The 20,141-nt window shown below is 41.9% G+C and overlaps 1 protein-coding gene across 1 annotated transcript in view; it reads right to left on the bottom strand.

Annotated features, from left to right (window-relative positions):
* The window catches only part of CPXM2 (carboxypeptidase X, M14 family member 2), a 65,448-nt gene extending 56,250 nt beyond the window's left edge, over nucleotides 1–9,198 (bottom strand). The window contains exon 1 of the mRNA XM_054277053.1: nucleotides 8,886–9,198. Within this exon, the coding sequence (XP_054133028.1) occupies nucleotides 8,886–9,198 (313 nt within the window). The remainder of the gene's footprint in view (nucleotides 1–8,885) is intronic.
* Nucleotides 9,199–20,141: the final 10,943 nt, after the last annotated feature.

Raw genomic sequence — 20,141 nt, 5'->3', positions numbered from 1 at the left:
AATATCCCCCAGGAGAGCTGTCGGACACTTTTCTCTTTGTTTTAGCTTGAGTGCTGGGCCTGCTATTCCTCTCCTCATCCCTCTGTTCCCTAGCAGCATAAGAGCTCTGGCCTCACCTGGGGAAGCCTCCTGCTCCAGGGACATCACTGAAGGCTGGGACACGTCCCCATCTTCTTGGGTCAGCCCCATCCTCTAACAAATCCAAATCCACTCCACTTTTACCATGGGAAATTCCATCCTCCCCGGCAGCCATCTATACAGACCACGTATAGCCCAGATTTACTTTTGGCAGAGCTCTCACTGGAATTTTTGGTTGGAATTTAAAGATAGTGCAGTGTGCACACTCTGGGATAAAGCTGGGTCTGTCCTCTGGGGTAGGGTACTGCCCATCCAGCCTGTGATGGCAAACACAATTCTAAACTGGCTCTGAAATGCCTTCTGTAACTCAGAATCACAGAATCATTCATGTTGGAAAAGACCTCCAAGATCATCCAGTCCAACCTTTAACAGTATTTTTCAGGACATGAGCAATTAAGGGGAAAAAGGAGAAAAATCACATTGTCAAGGGCTAAAGTTCTACTTTTAGGCAATCATAGGGAAGGCTGTTTTACTGAAATTGCAGTTCCTGTTATCAGTCAGTGAAGCATTTTTGGGAAGGTTGAGATTTGGACCCTTGTTTTCAGACATCCTCTGTCTTGTCCATGAGGAAAATTCATTACACTATTGAAAATAATCTTGGGGAAGGAAAAAAAGGGTGTGTTTGAGCCAATCTGGCCTAAGGGGTGGCTGTACCAGTGGTGCAGGGAGTGCTGACAGCCAGGTCTGACATCAGCTCTGAACTGTTCCCTTCCTTTGACAGAAGTTTCAGGTGCACCCTGAAAGTCGTGAGGAGCCATAAACCTGTCACCATAAACCGCTGTATCTCTGAAGGGGAGAACATAAAAATACCCTGGGAAAGAGGGACAAAGATGGGTTTCAGTTTGCAAGGTGCAAGCAACACCTTGTCCCAGCACACCAGGATGGTTGGTGGGCTTGGCATTTCCCCTCCATCCTGGATGTGGAGAAGGAAGGGGATGCTCAGCCTGGCTCTGTGCTGCCCCTCTCAACCACAACCCCCTTGAATTGGGAGGCTGCTTTGCTTTCTAAAGTTCAAATGGGAAAACAGCTACAAAGCAAATCTGGGGACAGTGGGGACTGCAGACCTCCTGGAAGACAAACAGGGACATTTGGGGTTCACCCTCAGGATCTCTTCCAGCCAGAAGGATTGATCCCATAGAGCCAAAATGAGGGGAAGCAACAAGAAAACCACTAAATTTGTGATACATGGGAGAGTAAGGAAAAAATCATCTACAGGAAGCACTCAAGCCCCATAAGCTAAGCAAGAAAATCAGATTTAGGAAGGTCTACCAGGTCATCCAGGTCTACCAGGTCATCCACTGTCTGGATGAGCTGCTGAGGTCCAAAAGAAAGAATCAACCTGAACAGAGGACTCTGGTGCTTTATCCAACTGAGTCCCACTGTAGAACTTTCAAAATTCCCATATTTTTAAAGTTTTTAACTATAGATATACACATAATTCTTTACGATTAACTTCATGGAAGATCTCACTTGGATTTGGTCTTTAGGAATCACATTGATTGTAGGAGAAGAGTTTTGCCAGGTACATACCTTAAATAATTCACCAGCAGCCCCAGGCTGATGTACAGTCACACCAGAAGTCTGTCTGGCAATTCATTAATAAAAAGTAAACCACAAAATAAATCTGTAAGTAATTAACCCCCCTATAAAAAAACCTCAATTAATCACTTCCACTATCCACTTTGAAAGTCATATTTTCTATGTCAGTAGCTACAGAGCAGATACACTGTGTAGCAGAGTAAAAAGACATGTAACTGTGATCTTTGTCTAACTTATGTACACATCTTTTACTGTGTGCCTTGCTGGGCAGGTTGGATGCAGCAGCACTTTTGCAATTACAGCATCCTGCTAATGCTTGTGTGAAAGCAGGAGCAAAAATCTGTTATTTACTCTGATTTACACACCGGTACAGTTACAGGTAATTAATCACAAAGAAACAGAAGATAAATCCCATATCTGGGTACTTTCACTCCTAAATCAGCTCAGCTCCAGCCATGAGTCACAGCTACTGGAAGTCACTGTGGCCCTCTGGAACTTCCCAGCTTTTTTTCACTTTTCTGCAATGTCAAATCCCAGCAAGGCAGCCCCACAGAGCCCAGGCAGGGCAGGTTTGGGGGTAATTCGTGTGTCAGAACAGAAAATGATTCACTCTTCCTAAGGCAAGAGTAAAATGAGTTTCTCCCCTCCTTACAAAGTGGTGTTATCTCATGTAATTCTTTGAAATGGATTGTTATAAAATATACTTCACTGTGTATTGGGGCTGATTCCCATTTATAAGATAGCTCCTTTAAATACCCCTCCAGAATCAGAAAATCACTTTAAGGCCTTTTCTTATTTGCAAAAATGATGTAAATCACTGAGCAAACAAGGAATGAAACCCTTGTCTTTCCTTGTCTCCATTTAAACCATAATAAGATGGATGTTCCACAACACCAGGATGTTCCCCACCAGGAGGGAAGCATTTTTTGTCCAAAAGAGGAGTTTAGATATCTATCAGAGCAGACTCACCAGAACATCCTTTGTAATTCAATTAGAGCAGGGCTGGAGGGATTAACAGCTAAGCCCAGTGCTCTGAAGATGCCTTAAGTGACCCACACACTCTCCCTCTGATGCCTTCACAGGCACTCTGACTCCCTGAGTCACCAGCTGGCATCTCTTCATTATTCTTGTTTTTCTCACCTTTTTTTCGTTGCCATTTTTAGCCACGGGTAGGAAAGAGGAACAGTTTTCCCTTTACACCTGTCAAGTTGATTTAGCACTGCCTGGCACGTGCAGGAGGAATAAAAAGCCTTGCTCCAATCTGATAGTGCTCCATCCCTTGTAGCACACAGCAGACATCCAGAATAGCCTGTTCTTGCTCACATTGGGATGCTGAAACCACAGGGGAATGGAATCATAAATGCTCCTTTTGCTGTGCCACAAGGAAATTACAAATGTGGCTGGATCAGGAATAATGAATTAACACGGCGGTGTGTTTTACTAATGGTTTGATGTCGGTGTTTCTCATGGCTTGATTGGATATGCAAACACCCCACCAAACACCTTGTGAAGCTGAAATAGCCACAAGAAGGCTCCTCTGGAGCAAGGCTTGACCCTGAACGATGCAGGAATTTGTGGATCAGGAATCCTCATCAGGAAAACAATCAGCAGCAGTGGTGGAGACCTGTCTTTGGGCTCGACAGTTTCCTCAAACATCCTCATTTAATTCCCCAGGCACTGAATTTAAAAGTTCATCTTAAAAGGCAAGAAATTTTGACTGCATCAGAGCTTTACTTGTTTCCTGGAGCTCCCAGTGTTAAAGGCACAGATTTGTATTTCTATAGACCAAATAATCCCACAAGACATCACCTCACCAGAGGTCCGACAAGAGGACCAAATCTAGAGCATCCTTTGCAAAACAACAAGGTCACAAGCAACCACTGTGTGAATATGACATTTAAATCTCAACTCTGACCACCAGTCTTTTGGTAGTTTGCTTTTTACACAGTGAATTGGGCAAGACTTTAAAATCCCAGGTCAGATATAGAAAAATCAGGAAATTACTTCTTCTGCACCACAGCTTCTACTTCCACCACTTCATTTTTCTGACAGATTTGAAGCTCACATAGCTGACAGAAATCTTCATTCCAAACCCAAAAGAAATAAGTGAACTTTGGTTGTGAGCCATGGGATTGACCTGTCTAGCCAGCTCACTGAACAGATAATAACATTAAACCCCAAGACTGAATTCAGCTAATGAGTGTCTCATAATTGCTGGCATTTCAGGAACAGCTCTAGGCTCAGGTTGAGATATTAAAATCTATTCAGTGAAACCATCCCCCTTTTAAAGATGTGTTTTTAAAGAGACATTTTTCTCACCTTAAACATGAGGTTGAATTCAGAGAAGGCTGCTGGAAGAATTATCTTTGAAAGTGGTTTTGTCTGGCATAATCAAATGTGTTTATTCCCATTTTTTTTCTTTCTCATGTTACATTATTCATTGAAGCCATGGGTAAGGAAAGATGCTAATCAAAAAGATTTGGCCAATTTTGAGAGTATTGCTCATTATTCATTCTTAGTCATCCCTTGTCCTCTTTTGTTGTGACATTCTTTAAAGGATGGCTCTTAAATAGAATAGTGAGCATTACATTATTCTGCATATTTTAGAAGTGCTGAGGAGAAAATAGAGGCTGGTAGATGAAAGAAAACTCATTAAAAGCCACATTGCTTGTCACAGATGGCAATTAGGATGCAATACAGGTCATATTAAAATTCATGGGATACCCACCTAGGGCCAGGAAGTCCATTCTTAGGAGTTCCCATTATGAGAAGTGTAAACAGAAGCTTTAAAATTAAAGTCTGTGTTCTAGGTCACAGGAGAGCTCCACTTTGGGCTGCTCAGAGAAGGAAGTTTTAAGAGAGGGGACACCAAAGGACTGGAAAAGATCAGCACTGGGTGTTCCCCAGCTCATGAGGAGTTCTGTGCTGCTGTGTCTTGGTGACCAGGTCTCAAGTGCTTTCAGCTGTCAGTTCAATGCCTTCTGTATCACTCTGTCATTTCTTCTTCCTAGTGAGCAAAACCACCACACAGATGCCAGTAACACCCCAAACCTGTCATGTTTTTAACTTCACACACTCCTCAGAACTTCGCCCCCATTTCACATCAAAATATCTCCAGTTTTTCCTGAATAACATCCCTGTGATTCAGCTTTCCCTCCTCATTCACTCACTGATCTCTCTCCAAGTTTTCATTATCTTGATAAACATCTCAATTAAAGTACTATTGGTCTATTTTTATAAATTCACATTCTCTCTGCTGGATTATTTCCATGTTTGCCTGTACTGTCCATTTTATCCTCTCCTTGCCTTCCCTTACCGACTCCTCCTCACACACATGTCCCAGGAAAGTCCTGGCCCATCCTGTGCACTACAGAATTAAAAAGAAATAAACCAAACCCTTAAGAATTGCATTATTGAACAGGTGGCAAGACTGCAGAAAAATAAACAAATATGGGGCAAGTAAACACTGATGCATCTGAGGAGTTTCAGCAAGTCTGGGGAAAGCACCAAATGAGATGAGACAAAGGAAATCCTGATTTCAGCTAAACACAGACAAATGTTGGGTTGTGCAGAGATCAAACACTGGGAGATCTGTGAAATACAGAGCAAATGTGCTCTAAGCCCCCCTCTGAGCACTGCCATACAAATAAACATCACTCCTTTAGTTTCTAAATACATTCAGAATTGAAGTATGGCTCTACAAGTTTAAATTTTGCAGATCAAATTGAAATAATTACAAACTTCACTGTGGCAGACTTGGGCTACACTGATGAGGTTATTGGGCACCTCAGCCCTATAAAATCCCTTGATGATGAATTTTTGCCTGTAGTCAGACCCCCAGACTCTGAAGGGATCTGCCCCACAGATGGTAGCTGAGGCACCATCTATCAGACTCTATTTAAAGCCTCATAAAAGCAAAACATTGATGTTAACAAGACTCTTTCCACTGATTTGATTGGGCTTTGGACAGAGGCCTATACAAACAAGGACAGAATTAGAAAATGGAAATCTGTTTATATACACAAAACCTGTCAATCCAAATGTTTGCCTTCCAAAGATGACCTAGTACCACTTAATTTATGAGGCATTTAAAGGGCAAAGAGGCAGATTGATACTTTCAACTTTTACCTGAATTGACTATTTGCAAATATTGATTCTAATATTTTAAACCAAAAATTGCAAACCCACTGGCATCAACTGGATTTCTTTCTACATTAATATTTCACAGACTGAAAACATCTGTACTCTGGCCACCTTCAGTAATTAGCTGAAATAAATGGAGTGTGTGTCATCTGTTTAGTGCCATGTCCTTGAGACTGCTCCATTTGATTTCCATTTTGATTCAAAGCTGGGGTTGATCAGGACCAGCTGCTCAGCCAAAGGGCACATCACACATTCCCATTGCTCCTCCTTCCCCATCCCAGCTCCCAGCCAGGCTATTGTTTGTTGCAACTAATTAATCCCACATGTCCTGGCTGCCAGTGAGCCTCACAAACCCCAAATTTCGGTATTTACTGCATGTCCAATAAATTAATTCCACCTCTGGAGAGATGCATAAACACAGTTGTGTACATGCAAGCAGAAGACACATTCTTACCCAGCCAGATTTATGGTTATTATTATTGATACTTGTTTGACAGCTGCTATTATTATTTCTAGCTGGCCTCTTAACATGCAGATGTGAGTTAATATGGGTATGTGTTAGTATTTCAACATCTCTGTGAGGGCCAGATTGTCAGATCTTCATTCCAAACTGATCCCTGGTGACATGGGGACATGGCACTGAGCATCACAGTTACTGCCCTGGCAGGACCTTGCCCTTGCCTGCCTCTAGGTGAGGAGAAAAGAGAAAATTTAAAATATTACAGCCAGGACTTTTAACACTGCAGCTGAAACTGCCTGACACTTCCTGCAGGAACCCTCCTGTTTTCACTCCCATCTGTAGCAAGTGGTGACCCTTCTCCTCACTGGTGTTCACCTCAGGGACTGTGATGCCTCTTGCAGTTAAAATTGTTCAGCTGCTCCCAGGGAAATCCATTGAATTTTCCCAGATAAATAAGTCCAGTTTGCTGAGTTGACATCAATCACCCATGTCCTGGATCAAGGAGCAGGAGTTTGGTGGAGGAGATCGGGTTCTTGTTGTACCTCTGGCTGATTTTTAAAAGCTCAGAGGCTTTGAAACCTCTTATTGCACATGGCTGGTGAAACTTTGGAAGCTCAGCTGTGTCCAAAGGGCCCAAATTTGCTGCAGAAGGAGAAATTGAGCCATTCCCAGCTGCTTTTGGTGGTGCACCACGAGCCTTGCCCTCTGTACTCAGTGCAGCAGGTGGGGAACGGGGAAGATGCCAGTCTGTAAGGAAAAATAAACTTTGCCCTCATGGATTGGATTATCTTCCCAACAGTGTCATGTTTGGAGCAAGTATGAGTCTCCAAGTGCTGGGAAAATTGGGAAAAAGCCAACAGGGAAGGTGAAAGCAGAGATGAACCACAGAACATCCCACCAAGATGGAAATCTCAATTGTATCTACCACAATGAGGAATCAAAAACCTAATTACAGAGTTTAATTTCCATGGGCATGAATTTATGCAATGGTTTGGTTGGAAAGGATCTAAAAACATCATCCAGTCCATTCCACTATCCCAGGATGCTCCCAGCCCCAGTGTCCAACCTGGCCTTGGGCACTGCCAGGGATCCAGGGGCAGCCACAGCTGCTCTGGGCACCCTGTGCCAGGGCCTGCCACCCTCACAGGGAACAATTCCATCCCAATATCCCATCCAACCCTGCCCTCTGGCAGTAGGAAGTGTTCCCCCTTGTCCTGTCAATCCAGCTGTTCAGTCTGTGGAGGTGGAAAGCAGAACCTTTTTCCTTAATTTAAAAAACCAAACAAATAACACATTGGAACAAGAACATTCTCAGATCTCCCGTAGACCGCAGTGACCATACTGAGATAATGAACTTGAGGTGGTCCAGGGAAGCTGCTGGCCCCTGGGGGACAGGGACATGGATGTTTTGTGTCTCTTCTCCCCAGACAAGGTGCATCCACCATCACCCTTGACTTCTTCCTGGAGTTACTCTGACAAGCCACGCTGCCTGTCCCACAAATGGTTTTAGAAATGTCAGGTGTTAGAAATTACGCTTTCTTATCACTATTTATTAGTATAAAGGCCCATATATTTGCTGCACAAATGCTAATTAATTTTTATTACTGCTAACGTTAAATTTCAAATATTTTGTTTGTTACCTGCTGGATGTCACTGGACGAAGTTAAAGCCGCCCTACAATCCCTGATCCCCTGTTTTGCTGTACTGATGGTTCTAAACCACAGACTTTGTGCTATATGCCCCAGTAATTAACATGAAATTTCCTCCTGAAGGAAAGTTCAGCTGTAGAGGAGTGAGATTTGGCCCCAAATTTTACAACTCTAAAATTCATGGACCAAACTCACTCCTAAGTATCCCAAACCAGTAAAACACCTACCAGACAGGGAACATAGAATGGGATTACTCTTTTGGGGTGCAATCAGGTGTTAATGGGAACAAGTGGGTGGTAAAAGCTGATCGAGTTTCTGCAAACTTTCAAAAATGGAATTAAGGGTGGCCTTTTTATTATAAGTCATTTTTTGTTGCTGTTTAATTTCTTTACTTAACTGGTCCATAATTAAATGGAGCTTGTTAGGGCTTAGTCTTTTCCAGGAAGATCTCTGTTTACATATCTTCCTCTGGAGGGCTTAAAAGTGAAATCTCAGAGAAATTCACAGGTTTAGAAGTGAAATTAATTCAGAAGCCTTTCTTAGATTAAAGTGACAAGGGATAAGGTGAGATGTCACTATACATAATCACCTTTTACTATGAGATCTGTCTCTGTTCTTTTGCTTATAGAACAGCAGCTTTCACAGCAAGCCAGTTGCCAAGTGTAATTAAGAATAATTAAGAAGGAAAAGTCCACAGACTAGCCAGAGTACAGCAGAATTACTACATTCCAACTCTTTAACTCTTTCCCTTTCAAGTAGAGATTGTTTCAAAGTATGTAAAAGTTCTGTTCTGTGGGATATTAAAATTTAATGTGTTGTCATCATCATCACCACAACCACATTTATTGTTATTATTACCAAGATTGTCATTAAATGGAAATTCATTAATGCTAAAAGTCACAGCCAGCGTGAGATTCAGCAGGCTCCAAACTCTGGAGGACAAGGTGGAAAGTTACCTGGTGGCGGTTCAAGAATGGGTTTTCCTTTTTTGTTGTTTTTCCTCTGTTTTAACTCCTTCCTGCTCGGTTTGAACCCTGGCTGCTCCTCTCTCTCAGCAGCACGGATAGGTCCTTCCTCTCCGGGCTGCTCCGTGAAAGGAAAGAACTCTTCCCCGGGATACGGAAAGGAGTAATAATGATCCCTGTTGGTGATTTCCTGCAGGTAATAATCCTGATCGTCCATGGGGACAGCCCGGGACACATCGCCCAGCAGTGCCAGCCCCAAGGCGCAGAGAGCGAGGCAGAGTCCGGAGCGGCCACGGGCGATCATCGCTGCCTTGCACGGGAGTCCCGGAACTTTATTGGGAGAGGAGAGCGGGCAGAGAGAGTTTGGGCTGCGGGAGCAGCGCTCCGGGAGCGGCGGGGATGGAGCCGAACCGGGACAGGGATGCGGGGAGGAGGCAGAGCCGGACACACGGACACACAGACACACTGAGAGGCGGGCACACGGACACACGGACACACTGAGAGGCGGGCAGTTGGGCACACGGACAGTCGGACACACGGACAGCAGGGCACACGGACAGTCGGACAGTTGGGCACACGGACAGTCGGACACTCGGGCAGTCGGACACACGCAGAGTCGGGCACTCGGACACTCGGACACACGCACACTCGGACAGTCGGACACACGCACACTTGGACACACCTACACTCGGACAGTCGGGCACTCGGACACAGAGACACTCGGACACACGGACACAGAGACACTAGGGCACACGGACACTCGGGCACACGGACACTCGGACACACAGACACTCGGACACCGGACACACGGACACTCGCCCCGCAGCTGGGATGCTGCCCAGCCCCGCCGCCGTCGGTGCCGCTGTGTCCCAGCGCCAGTTCCCGCTCCGTGCCCGGACTCCTCGCTCCTCCTGCGCGCCGCTCCTCCAAGAGAGCGCTGATTCCAAGGCAAGGCGGCTTGGCAGGCAGCCCTCTCCTCCCAGCCCGCGGCCGGAGCGCTTCCCTCCCCCGGGACATGGGGGTGGGCACGCAGAGCCCCAGCCTGGCAGGGGGCATCCGCTGGCACTGCCACCCTGGGCACGCCGGGGACACGGGCATGCGGGACTGGGGCAAACAACCCTCATCCCACAAAAGTTATTCCCTTTCCCCCTCCTTTAACTTCTAACTCTCCCCCTCCTTTTAACTTTTACAGAGTAGGATCCGTCTCCAGTAAGCATCAATCTCAGCCCCCCTTCTTTTTATTAGTTTACATCCATATGACAACAAAATTTCTATATAACTTGGTTTATAGATCTAAAACTATATTTTAGTTTATATATATATGTATAATTTTATATATATATAATTTATATATATATAGTTTTTAAAATATATTCATACATATATATAAATTTATATATATAATTATATATAATTATATATATAGTTTTTAATATATTCATTTTTATATATAAATTTTTATATCTATATAATTATATAGATATAATTTTATATATATAGTTTGTATACTTTATGTATATATGGTTATATTAGTTTATATAACTTATAGTTTATTTATCTATATATGGTTATATTAGTTCATAGTAACTTATAGTTTATTGTGCAAATAATATACTTTAAATCACATAGCTTTAGATATACTTATACGTTGCATTTTTCCACTTTCTTATTGGAAAGGAAAAAAATCTGGTTCGGGATTAATGAGCAGAAATATGGAAAGAGTCACAGGAAAAGTTCTGTGCTGTTTTCTGTCCACTTTTCCAAAGAAAGTAATAAGCTTATTATTTAATTTTAAAATAAGCTTATTATTTTATAGCAACTTACAGCGCATTATCTATAACTAATACAACTATATCTATAACTAATATCTATATTAACTAACTATCTATAACTTATACAAATCAACACTTATCATGTGCCAAGTTATAAGAGGCTTCTCCTGGAGTTCTTGGCAGCTCCCTGGATTCAGCCCAGCTGAAAACCAGGAAGAGCTTGGTTCATCTGTGGCCCTTTTCCTCACTCTTTTTGGGATAATCCTGATATTTGCTCCCCCCTGAAACATCTTCCCAGCAGACCAGGATGTTTTGTGCTACACACACGCGAGCCAGTGTCGTTAATGAAATCAATTTGTCTGAGAGCAAAATCCTATCTTTCATCTTTTTCATACCTCTAAAATAACCTTCAGTGCTGAAGGAAATGTGCAACAGTTGGCTCACATGAAATATGAATTCTTACTCCTGTGTTGAAAATACCAGCTTATATTTTCATCATGTATATTGTATTTCTTGCCACGGTCCAGTCAGCTGGGAGAAAGCATTACATCTGTTACCCCAGTCTGTATTCTGGCTTTGTGCTCGCATTTTTGGTGTGTTTCTCATCATTTTATTACCATAATAAGCATCATTTCATATCTTGGTACCTGTATCTTTTGATATATTTGGTTTCCAGGCTGTGGGTGTTCCTGTCCCATAAATGCAATGATCATCCTTGATTTCTTAGTTGCTATCCCAAAGGAATGTAGTGATGATGTTGTGTCTGTTGTCCTGCCTTTTATAAAAATGCAGCTGTACTTTTATACTGAACTTTTACACTGAACCTTTTATTTTTTTCCCTTTAAATCTGACAACTATGCGCCTTTCTATTTCAAGTATAGGAATTTTTGGTTTTTAAAACTGGAATTAAATGTACTTTTCTTTTTCAATGTTTTTTTGAATTTTATATATACATAAATAAACTTTATTTGATGAAAAGCTGCTTCCCATCAAACTTTCAGGCCCTTTTATCTGAAATAGATGGCTTTGTCCCCTCTGCCTCTGGGAGCAGTGTGGGAGCAGGCTGAGTATCCTGGAAATCCCCTCTTGGTGATTTCACAAATATTCTGACTTCATTTTCCCTTTCCAGAGTCCTCTCCCTCCTTGGTCCTAATTTCTGAGGGCGGAGCACAAGCTCCAGAAAATGTGTTTAATTTTGCTGCCTTTTGCAGCATAGCCAGTCTTCTGAAAACATTATGAATATTCACATACCTAAAGAAGTAGTAGAAAAATAAACTTTTCCATGACGTCACTAAGGACTTGGCTGTTTGGTAACTAAAGGAGCTTTAGCTGCAGATCATTATTTAACTTGCTGTAGTGTTTAAAGATGGATAGAGAGACAAGTATTTACATTTTCAAGGATAAGAAGATGCATTTTCATAAAATACAAAGTTGATTGTATTTTAATTAAAGGCCTGAGGAATGTGATTTGGGGAAATTTTGCATTCCACTGGGAAGACCTTTGCAGAACATCAGGCAGCACTAAACCCATTGCTGCTCCTCATGAAATCACAACAAATAATTCCCTCTTTTCTCTCTAATTACCCTCTAGAAAGATTAATTCATCAATACCTATTGGGTATTGACGTGTGCAAATATCCTGGGTATCAACCTGTGCAAATAACCAGCTCCCCTGTATTTCTTTTTAGGGTTTTAATACTTTCTGTGGGTGTGGGTATGGATTCACTGCTTCCCCTTCCACGCCCACCTCTCTTTTTGGGATGTGCATGAATTCAGCCAGCTGAGACCACACAAAGTCTGTCTCTAGGCACAGTTTTGATCTACTTCACCATAAAATGTTTTTTATCTGTCAGCATCCTAGAAACAACTTACAGGAAAGGAGGTTTTTCTTCTAAGAGTGGCCCAGAAGTATTGAGATCGCTGAGGGCTCAGATGTTTTGGGCCTGAGGGCTTTTTTCTTTTCTTTTGCCTGGCAAACATCACAATAGCTTATAAAAACCTGCGTTGATGTGGAAGGAGATAAAGCAAACTGAGATTTTTGTAGAAAACAACTGTAACTGTAACCCTGAAATGATGCCAGTGAGAGTGTAGAAGTCATTCCACACTTTGCTTGAAATGTTTGTCCTGCTGCAGGGAGACACAACATGCTGTGGTCTGTGAATGAGTTTGGTTTCCCCCTCTATTCCCAAGAAGGATTTATTTGGAGGATGATGGTTTTCTCCCTAAGCTGGGCGAATTTCAACAACATCTCTGGAAAAAGAGGCACTCCCAGCCCTTCCTTGGCCCTGCCAGGGGAGGTTTAGAGTGGATATTAGGGGAGGTTTCTTCATGGAAAAGGTGATCAAGCTTTGGAGCTGCCCACAGCAGTGGTGGAGTCCCCATCCCTGGAATGATTTAAAAGCTTTGTGGATGTGGCATTTGGGGACATGTGTAGGGTTAACAGTTAATGGATGGACTTTATGATCTTAGAGATCTTTTTCCAACATAAATGACTCTGGAAAGTGCAGATTCAGGAATGCTTTTCCCTGAGGAGAAAGTAAAGTTATACCTGTAAGCACAGTCCTTGCTGAGAATCTTGATTTGTATTTATACCCCACAATCAGTGACCACACATTTAGGTTTAACTCAAACAGCTCAGTGACTCCTGCAACTTCTCATTTGGAAAATCACTTTTTAGTTGGAACAAAACTTCGTGGTTGGAAAAAAAAAAAAAAAAGACAAAAAACCAGGCATCTCTGTTTTCCTTGCCATTCCAGGGTAACTTTCTGAGGTAGCACATAAGGTTTCTATATGCTTTGGCAACAAAATGACTCTAAAAATAACTTTCCTCCTGAACACCAGTGAAGTTTCTGTTCTTTTGTACTTCAGCTCTGTAGTAAATAATGAAGCACAGAATGGAGCAAGAGAAGAGAATTACACTTTCTAAAGTAATTTTCTTTGCTGCATAAAGCATTTACCCCTGCTGTCAACAAGGTCAAACCATCTCAGAGGAAATGGAAACCTAAAAATGACACTGGGAAATACAAAGGAAACTGCATTGAACATTTATGTGCCTTTTGGATGCCTGTTTCTTACGCATTTATCAGAGACAGGTTCTGATGTCCTGCTCACCTGCTCACCCTGAATATCCTGGCATTTAAGCCCTGTTTGCACTTATTGATAAGGCAGATCCTTAAAAGAGTGGTTCTTACCACAGATTAAAATGACTGGAAACACAAACAAGCTCTTACATAGAGACATTCTACTCAGTTTTAAGATACATTTAACTTTAAAGGCAATATAATTATTTTACCAGGTGAGGGATGCCAAATATACCCAGAATCTCAACATTTGTCTCTGAACATATCAAATAATGGTACAAAATATCCTTCTGATCAGGCTGCTCTTCCCTTTGGGCAAACAGATTTTAAAATAAACTGTTGCCATTAATGAAGGCAATTATTTCCTTCAGCAGCTGTTTATTTGAACTGGTTAGAAATGCAGTGTGCATCCTGGCTGGGGAATTTATCCCAGTACATTCTCCCTAACTTTTTCTCCTAAGAACAACATGACCTTCAGACAATCATTCAGCATATTGCCTTTGTGCTGGTGTCTGGAGAAGGATCTCAGATTGCCATGGAAACAAAAGTTCCTTGTTCTCTTAAACTTCCCCGTGCTGTGATATCATTTTCACTATATGAACACTTTTCCAAGCCAGAAATGGAATTGTGGGATTTTCCTGCTTTGAGCACCTCAAAGTGATGGATCAGTTCATGGTACAAATGCTGTGAATGCCAAGCAGAGGCTGCACCCACCATCATCATTATTTGGGGATATTTACATCAGATCCATCTGCATCAGCCCCATTCTGCTGGAGAAATGAAAATTCTCTACCTACACTTTCCCAGAGTTTTCTTTACTTTTTCCTTCTGTGCTGAACACATGAGAAAAACCAGAATTTTAAGAAAGGCTAAGTTAACCAGTGACATAAACAAAGCCAGAAAAGGAATTTCTGGCATTTTTTGCAAAGAATGTAATAGTTTTTGGGGTTTTTTTTATTATTATGGTAACTACATTTCTTCATGCCCCAGAATGTCTGTAGATTTTGTGTTAACAACCCATTGCCCTGGCATTTGGCAGCCACTGCTGGACCAAAGCCAGCAGGATTATCACTAGGAAAGGGACTGGAGAGGCAGCTTTGGAATTAAAAATTCTCAAATGCTAACACTACAAAAAGGAGAACTAACATTTTAATTTTTTCTAATACTATTAGTATTTGTTGATTCATCAGTATTGCAAAGATTGTAGTTCTGCCCTGGTCAATGGTTTAGACTTGCTGCATTGTTCAAAAATGGGCAAGTTGAATGTGTAAATTTTATTTTAACTGTAAAACCGAGACAGCACTGAGACAACAGAGATGAGTGGATGACAGTGGTTATGTGGAACAGTTGGAGAAAATGGGATGAAATTCCCCTGCTGTGCTCCCAGCCTGTCTGGAACGTCCCTTTTTGGTTCACTTGGATGAAAACAGCCACTTCCAGCAAGTCCCCATGGACATCATCTACCTGCCAACAGCTGAATCCCAAAAAGTAACGACTCTCACATTTCAGTCTGGTATTTCCTGGACTGAAATTGCTGCACATGTGCCATGTGGAGTGTGAGCAGCATGTTTAACACATCCCAGGCAGCAGCAGGGAAATGCAGTGTGCAGTTTGTCTGAAAGGTCATTTTTTCCTGGGATTCCTTCAATATCCACAGCCTAAGTGTAGCCTGAGAAGTCGTGGATGAAGGTCCAGTGGGAACTGAAGATGGCACATAAATGTAGAAATATTTGTTATGCTCAATGTGATGGAGCTGGCAAACACATCACTGGAAAGTAATCCATAAAATTCTGTATTTAAAGAGGGTGTTTTAAAGAAAGAAGAGCCAGGAATTATTCTTTCAGGTACAAGCAATATTCATGGCTGGGATTATTTGGGTGAAGAATATTTAATGTAATGCAACATTTTCATATGATAACAATGTCTCTGCATAGCTTAATTCCAACCCCAGACTGATTAATTTAGTGGTGTTTAAAGCCAATATTTGAAGATCAAATTTTATCTTCATAATCACATATTTTTGACAATATACTGAAGGTACCTTCCACAGTTCATTCACTTATGAAAATAGTGAAAATGCAAGAATTAATGTGAAAGGAAAGCAATGAAATGAATTTTCACTTGTCACACAGAGATTCATATCAGACTTACATTACCAGATATGCCAATATAATTTCACAGCTGTGTAATAAACTTGTTTGAACTGAACTTATAGCCAATAAAAAAGGGCTTGTGCCAGCATGCTGGACAAGGCTATTTGAGAGGTGAAATGATAGGATATAAAGGCACAGTGAAGTTTTGATGCTATTCAGATTCTTGCTAATAGGTGGCATAACATAAATTATAAAGTTTCACTGTTTGAAAAGCACTAATCTATTTTTCCACACAGGACTTTACACTAATTTTGCCAAAAAAAGCAGCATATATGAACTAGCTTGCATTTTAAAATTTATCCAAAGAAATTTTAGAACAAAATCATAGAACAGCTTAGGTTGAAAGTGATATCAGCATCTCCCTTTTTAAACCTTCTTTGTATGTTTAAAGTATAAGATCTCTAAGACAGAGTATATTTCTTAGAGTGTGGTTGTATATCCCATTCATTAGTGGGATCAACAGTGCTAGGGATACTACTGAGTCCAAAACTCTTACCTTAAAGAGTGCCATTATCATTTAGGTTACTGAATTTGGTTTTGGAAATACTGAAATTTAGCCAAATGCACCCCGTAGTGCAGTTCAGATATGGTTTTGTTTGCTTCCTACTGGTTATGGCAAACTCAGTCCAAGCAAAACACCTCAGCCTCACTTGAGGCCAGATAAGCTTGTCAGCAGAGTGGGGAGTAATTTCCAGAACCATCCATCAGCACTTAAATGGTTTTATCTCAGAAATAATGATAATATTTTTGGAAGGAAACCACTTGTGACTGAAAGGAAGAAGATCTGCTGGTTCCTTTGATCAGCACCTAGACAAGGGAGTTTCTTATTCCTTATTTATTGCCAAAACTGGATTGATAACAAAACTGGCAGGAAGCAATTTCAGTGTTTTCCTGGCATTTAGGGATGCTGTTATGTGCTTTTATTGCTTCTGATCTTCTTTTTCTTTCTTTCCCATGGTCCCTACAGGTTTGCCCTGGGAAGGGCCTCCTGTTATTGATGTTTTCTGATATTCAGCATAGTGTGTCAGGGGAGAGGCTGAGCCCAGGGGCTGAGCAAGGGCCAAGGGTCTCCTCCACATGGTGAAGGGTGATGGAGCCAAGGAGGCTCCCAGTGCCACTTTCCCAGATTTCCACACAAATCTTCCTAACCACTGCCCCACGCTCAGCATTGTGTCCTGCTTTATGGCTCCTCTCTGTTTCCCAGTGACCACAGGCTCAGGGCTCCGCATGATGGGAGATTTCAGATCTGCAGTGCTTTGGGAATGAGATCAGCAGAACTCCTGCAAGGCTGGCAGCCTGGGGAACGGGACATCTGTGGGAAATGCAAGCACTGAGAGCTCCCAAGGCCTCGAGCATACCAGCTCAGAGATAGAGATGTTTGACCTAAGGCCTTGGAGAAGGCTTGAAACTTTGGAATAGAATAGTGAAACAGACACAAAATAAGAATAAAGATTTGTAGTTTAAGCAGAAATATGCTTTAAGCAATTAGATATAGGCCTCATATGAGTGAATAAATATGTTAAGCCAGATAGAAGACTTTATGGTTTAACCATTGAACTTGTTATAGAATTGATAAAAAGTAGATGAAGCAATAAGTCTCTGTACAGTTATGTGAATGGATAGAAAATTACACTGTGGTAAATGTGTAAAACATAGTAATTAGCAATTGGGTATGAAGATGCTAGCAAGATTTGTGGAAGTAGCTGATTGGATAAGAAATTTATAAAAGACATTGTAACTAGAATTATAATGGCTTCTGATGCAAGGCTTCTAATGTGATGGCTTTGGATGTAACAACCTTGTAGTATCACCCTTCCATGAGACTGATTTTGCAATAAACCATCTTTTAAACACCTCTTTAGTCTACCCTGTCCTTCTGTATCCCAAACAGACATCTGCAGAGCTGAGCCTGAGGCTGGCCTGGTGTTTGTGCAGGCCAACACCATCCCAAAATTATCTTCTCCATCTTGTTTCACAGGTGGCTTGGAGCTGTAACAAATAGGATGTGTTTTCTAAATATAACGAGGCATTTTCAAATGCATTCATCATCTGTGTTTTATTCACTTTAGACAAAATCCCAGCATAAACTCACAAGATCTGGAACCTCACAAGAGGCATTTGCAGGGAGTGTTACCAAAGGCGTCTGCTGGCGAATGAGGAAAAATGAAAACGTGGCTCCTCTTTCTCCAGAGAACTCCATCATGGGCTCACAAATTTTGGTTGTTTAATGCTCAGTGACAGCTTTAGGTTTTAAGAGTACTTTTCATGTATTTTAGATGAGATTACAGTCACATGAGGTCAAAATGTTTTATAAATTTTAGAAGTCGCTTGTGAACAGTCCCTTGAAAACTGGTCTTAACAAAAATGCCACACCCTTCCTGTACATCTGGATCAAATCCAAACTGTAACAGAAGCATCATTTTTTTCATTTTTTTCTCCCTCAAGCCCCATGGAAGATAATTGATTTAGTAGTTTCTTTGGAAATGCCTGTCCCATTGTGTTGCCCTGTCACCAAGCTGTCTGTCTGCTCATTTTCCCAGAAGTCTGTCCATCTGCACTGCCCTCATCTCTAGTGATGCTGCAATTCCTGATGGATTTCATTTGAACTGAATGGAAAAAATCAAGATGGCAAATAAATTCCTTTCACATGTTATGAAAATTGGCTGAATAGTAAAAACACAGCCAAGTTAATAACCCCAGGGATGGGAAACTGTGTTGGTGAACTTAACAATTTTTTGTTTTCTTTAGCTAGCTGATTTCTCAACATACAGACAGCTGCAGACCAAGCCAAGCACATGAATTCTCCTGCAAAAATGACAATTTGAGGGTGTGGAAGGGAGCCAAAGGTACTCAATTAGGACAGGGGAACTGGAGATGTGAAGAGAAACTGAACTCAGAGTGATGAGCAGCCCTAGGCATTAAGTCCCTAGAGAAGAATCATAGAATCGATGGAATGGTTTGGGTTGGAAGGGACCTCAAAAATCATCTTATTCCATCCCCTGCCATGGGCAGGGACACCTTCCACATTCTCAGGCTGCTCCAAGCCCTGTCCAACCTGGCCTTGGACACTTCCAGGGATCCACAGGGGCAGCCACAGCTGCTCTGGGCACCCTGTGCCAGGGCCTCACACCCGCACAGGGAACAATTCCTTCCTAACATCTCATCTAAATCTTCCCTCTGTCAGTGTGAAACTGTTCCCCCTTGTCCTTTCCTTGTAAAAAGTCACTTTTTGTTTTTTTTATAAGCCTCCTTTAAGTACTGCACCAGCATCTCTGGTGTGTGATTTGCACAGCCCTTCCAAGGCTGACAGGCTGGACAGGAGGGCAGAATGCCAAAAGCTCTTCCTGAGTGAATGCCAAAATCTCTTCCTTCTCTTCCAGACATGTAGGCAGCACATCACCACTTGGAATGGAGCCTTAGAGGCACGTTTGGTTTCAATCACATATATTCACCCCAAGTGCAAAGGGAGAAGGAAACTTCCCTCCCAATAACACAGCAGGGAGGAAAGGATGTTATGTGCCTAGAAAGTTTTCTGCTCTACCAGAAGTATCCACACCTTGGTAGTGGAAAATAAGCTCCAAAAGTCCAGCTGGAGAATCACTTACAGTTATTTTCTACGTGGTTTGCTTCTGACTGTGATCCATCACACATACCAGACTAATGGATTACACTGCAGCAACCTTAGCTTCATCTTCCTTTATCTTGGAAAATCTGGGTAATGGCATTAAGTGTATTTTTCCATAAATTATTTACAGGAGGAGACCAACCTTGTAATTGCAATGGAAAATATTTATTTCTTGCTATTTCGCCCAATCATGTGCAAATTCCTCCTGCCTACTTGTCTAAGACTGCCACAAAAGAAAAAAAAATACTTAAAAGGCAATGTTTAAAATACCCTGGAAAGCATCAGAAGCTTAAAACAAGCTAGTAGGGTAGCAAAAGGCAAAGCAAGACACAGTAAATTCCAGACAGACAGCCAAATTCCACAGATAAACATTAAAATGGGGGGAAAAAATATCCTTGCAATTTCTAAGATTTCAACTTCCTGTATTTCAATTCTTTTTAGCATTTCTGCCCTTCCAGCTGCAGGAATGGCCCAGCCTTCACTTCACTCACCTGCCTCAGCCACAGCAGAGTGATGCCTTAAGCAGCTGGAACAGAGGCTAGATGGAGTTAAGGGGAATAAAGTGAATATTTATTGAAGAACCTTCATAGGCCACAGTCATGGCTCTGCCTGGATGG

Source organism: Melozone crissalis, unplaced genomic scaffold (genome assembly GCF_028551555.1).
Source record: "Melozone crissalis strain CALT ecotype California unplaced genomic scaffold, PUWL_Pcris_2 ptg000019l_1, whole genome shotgun sequence".
Classification (NCBI taxonomy): Eukaryota; Metazoa; Chordata; class Aves; order Passeriformes; family Passerellidae; genus Melozone; species Melozone crissalis.
Note: the sequence above shows the minus strand (reverse complement) of the source record. Positions and strands in the feature narration are given on the sequence as shown.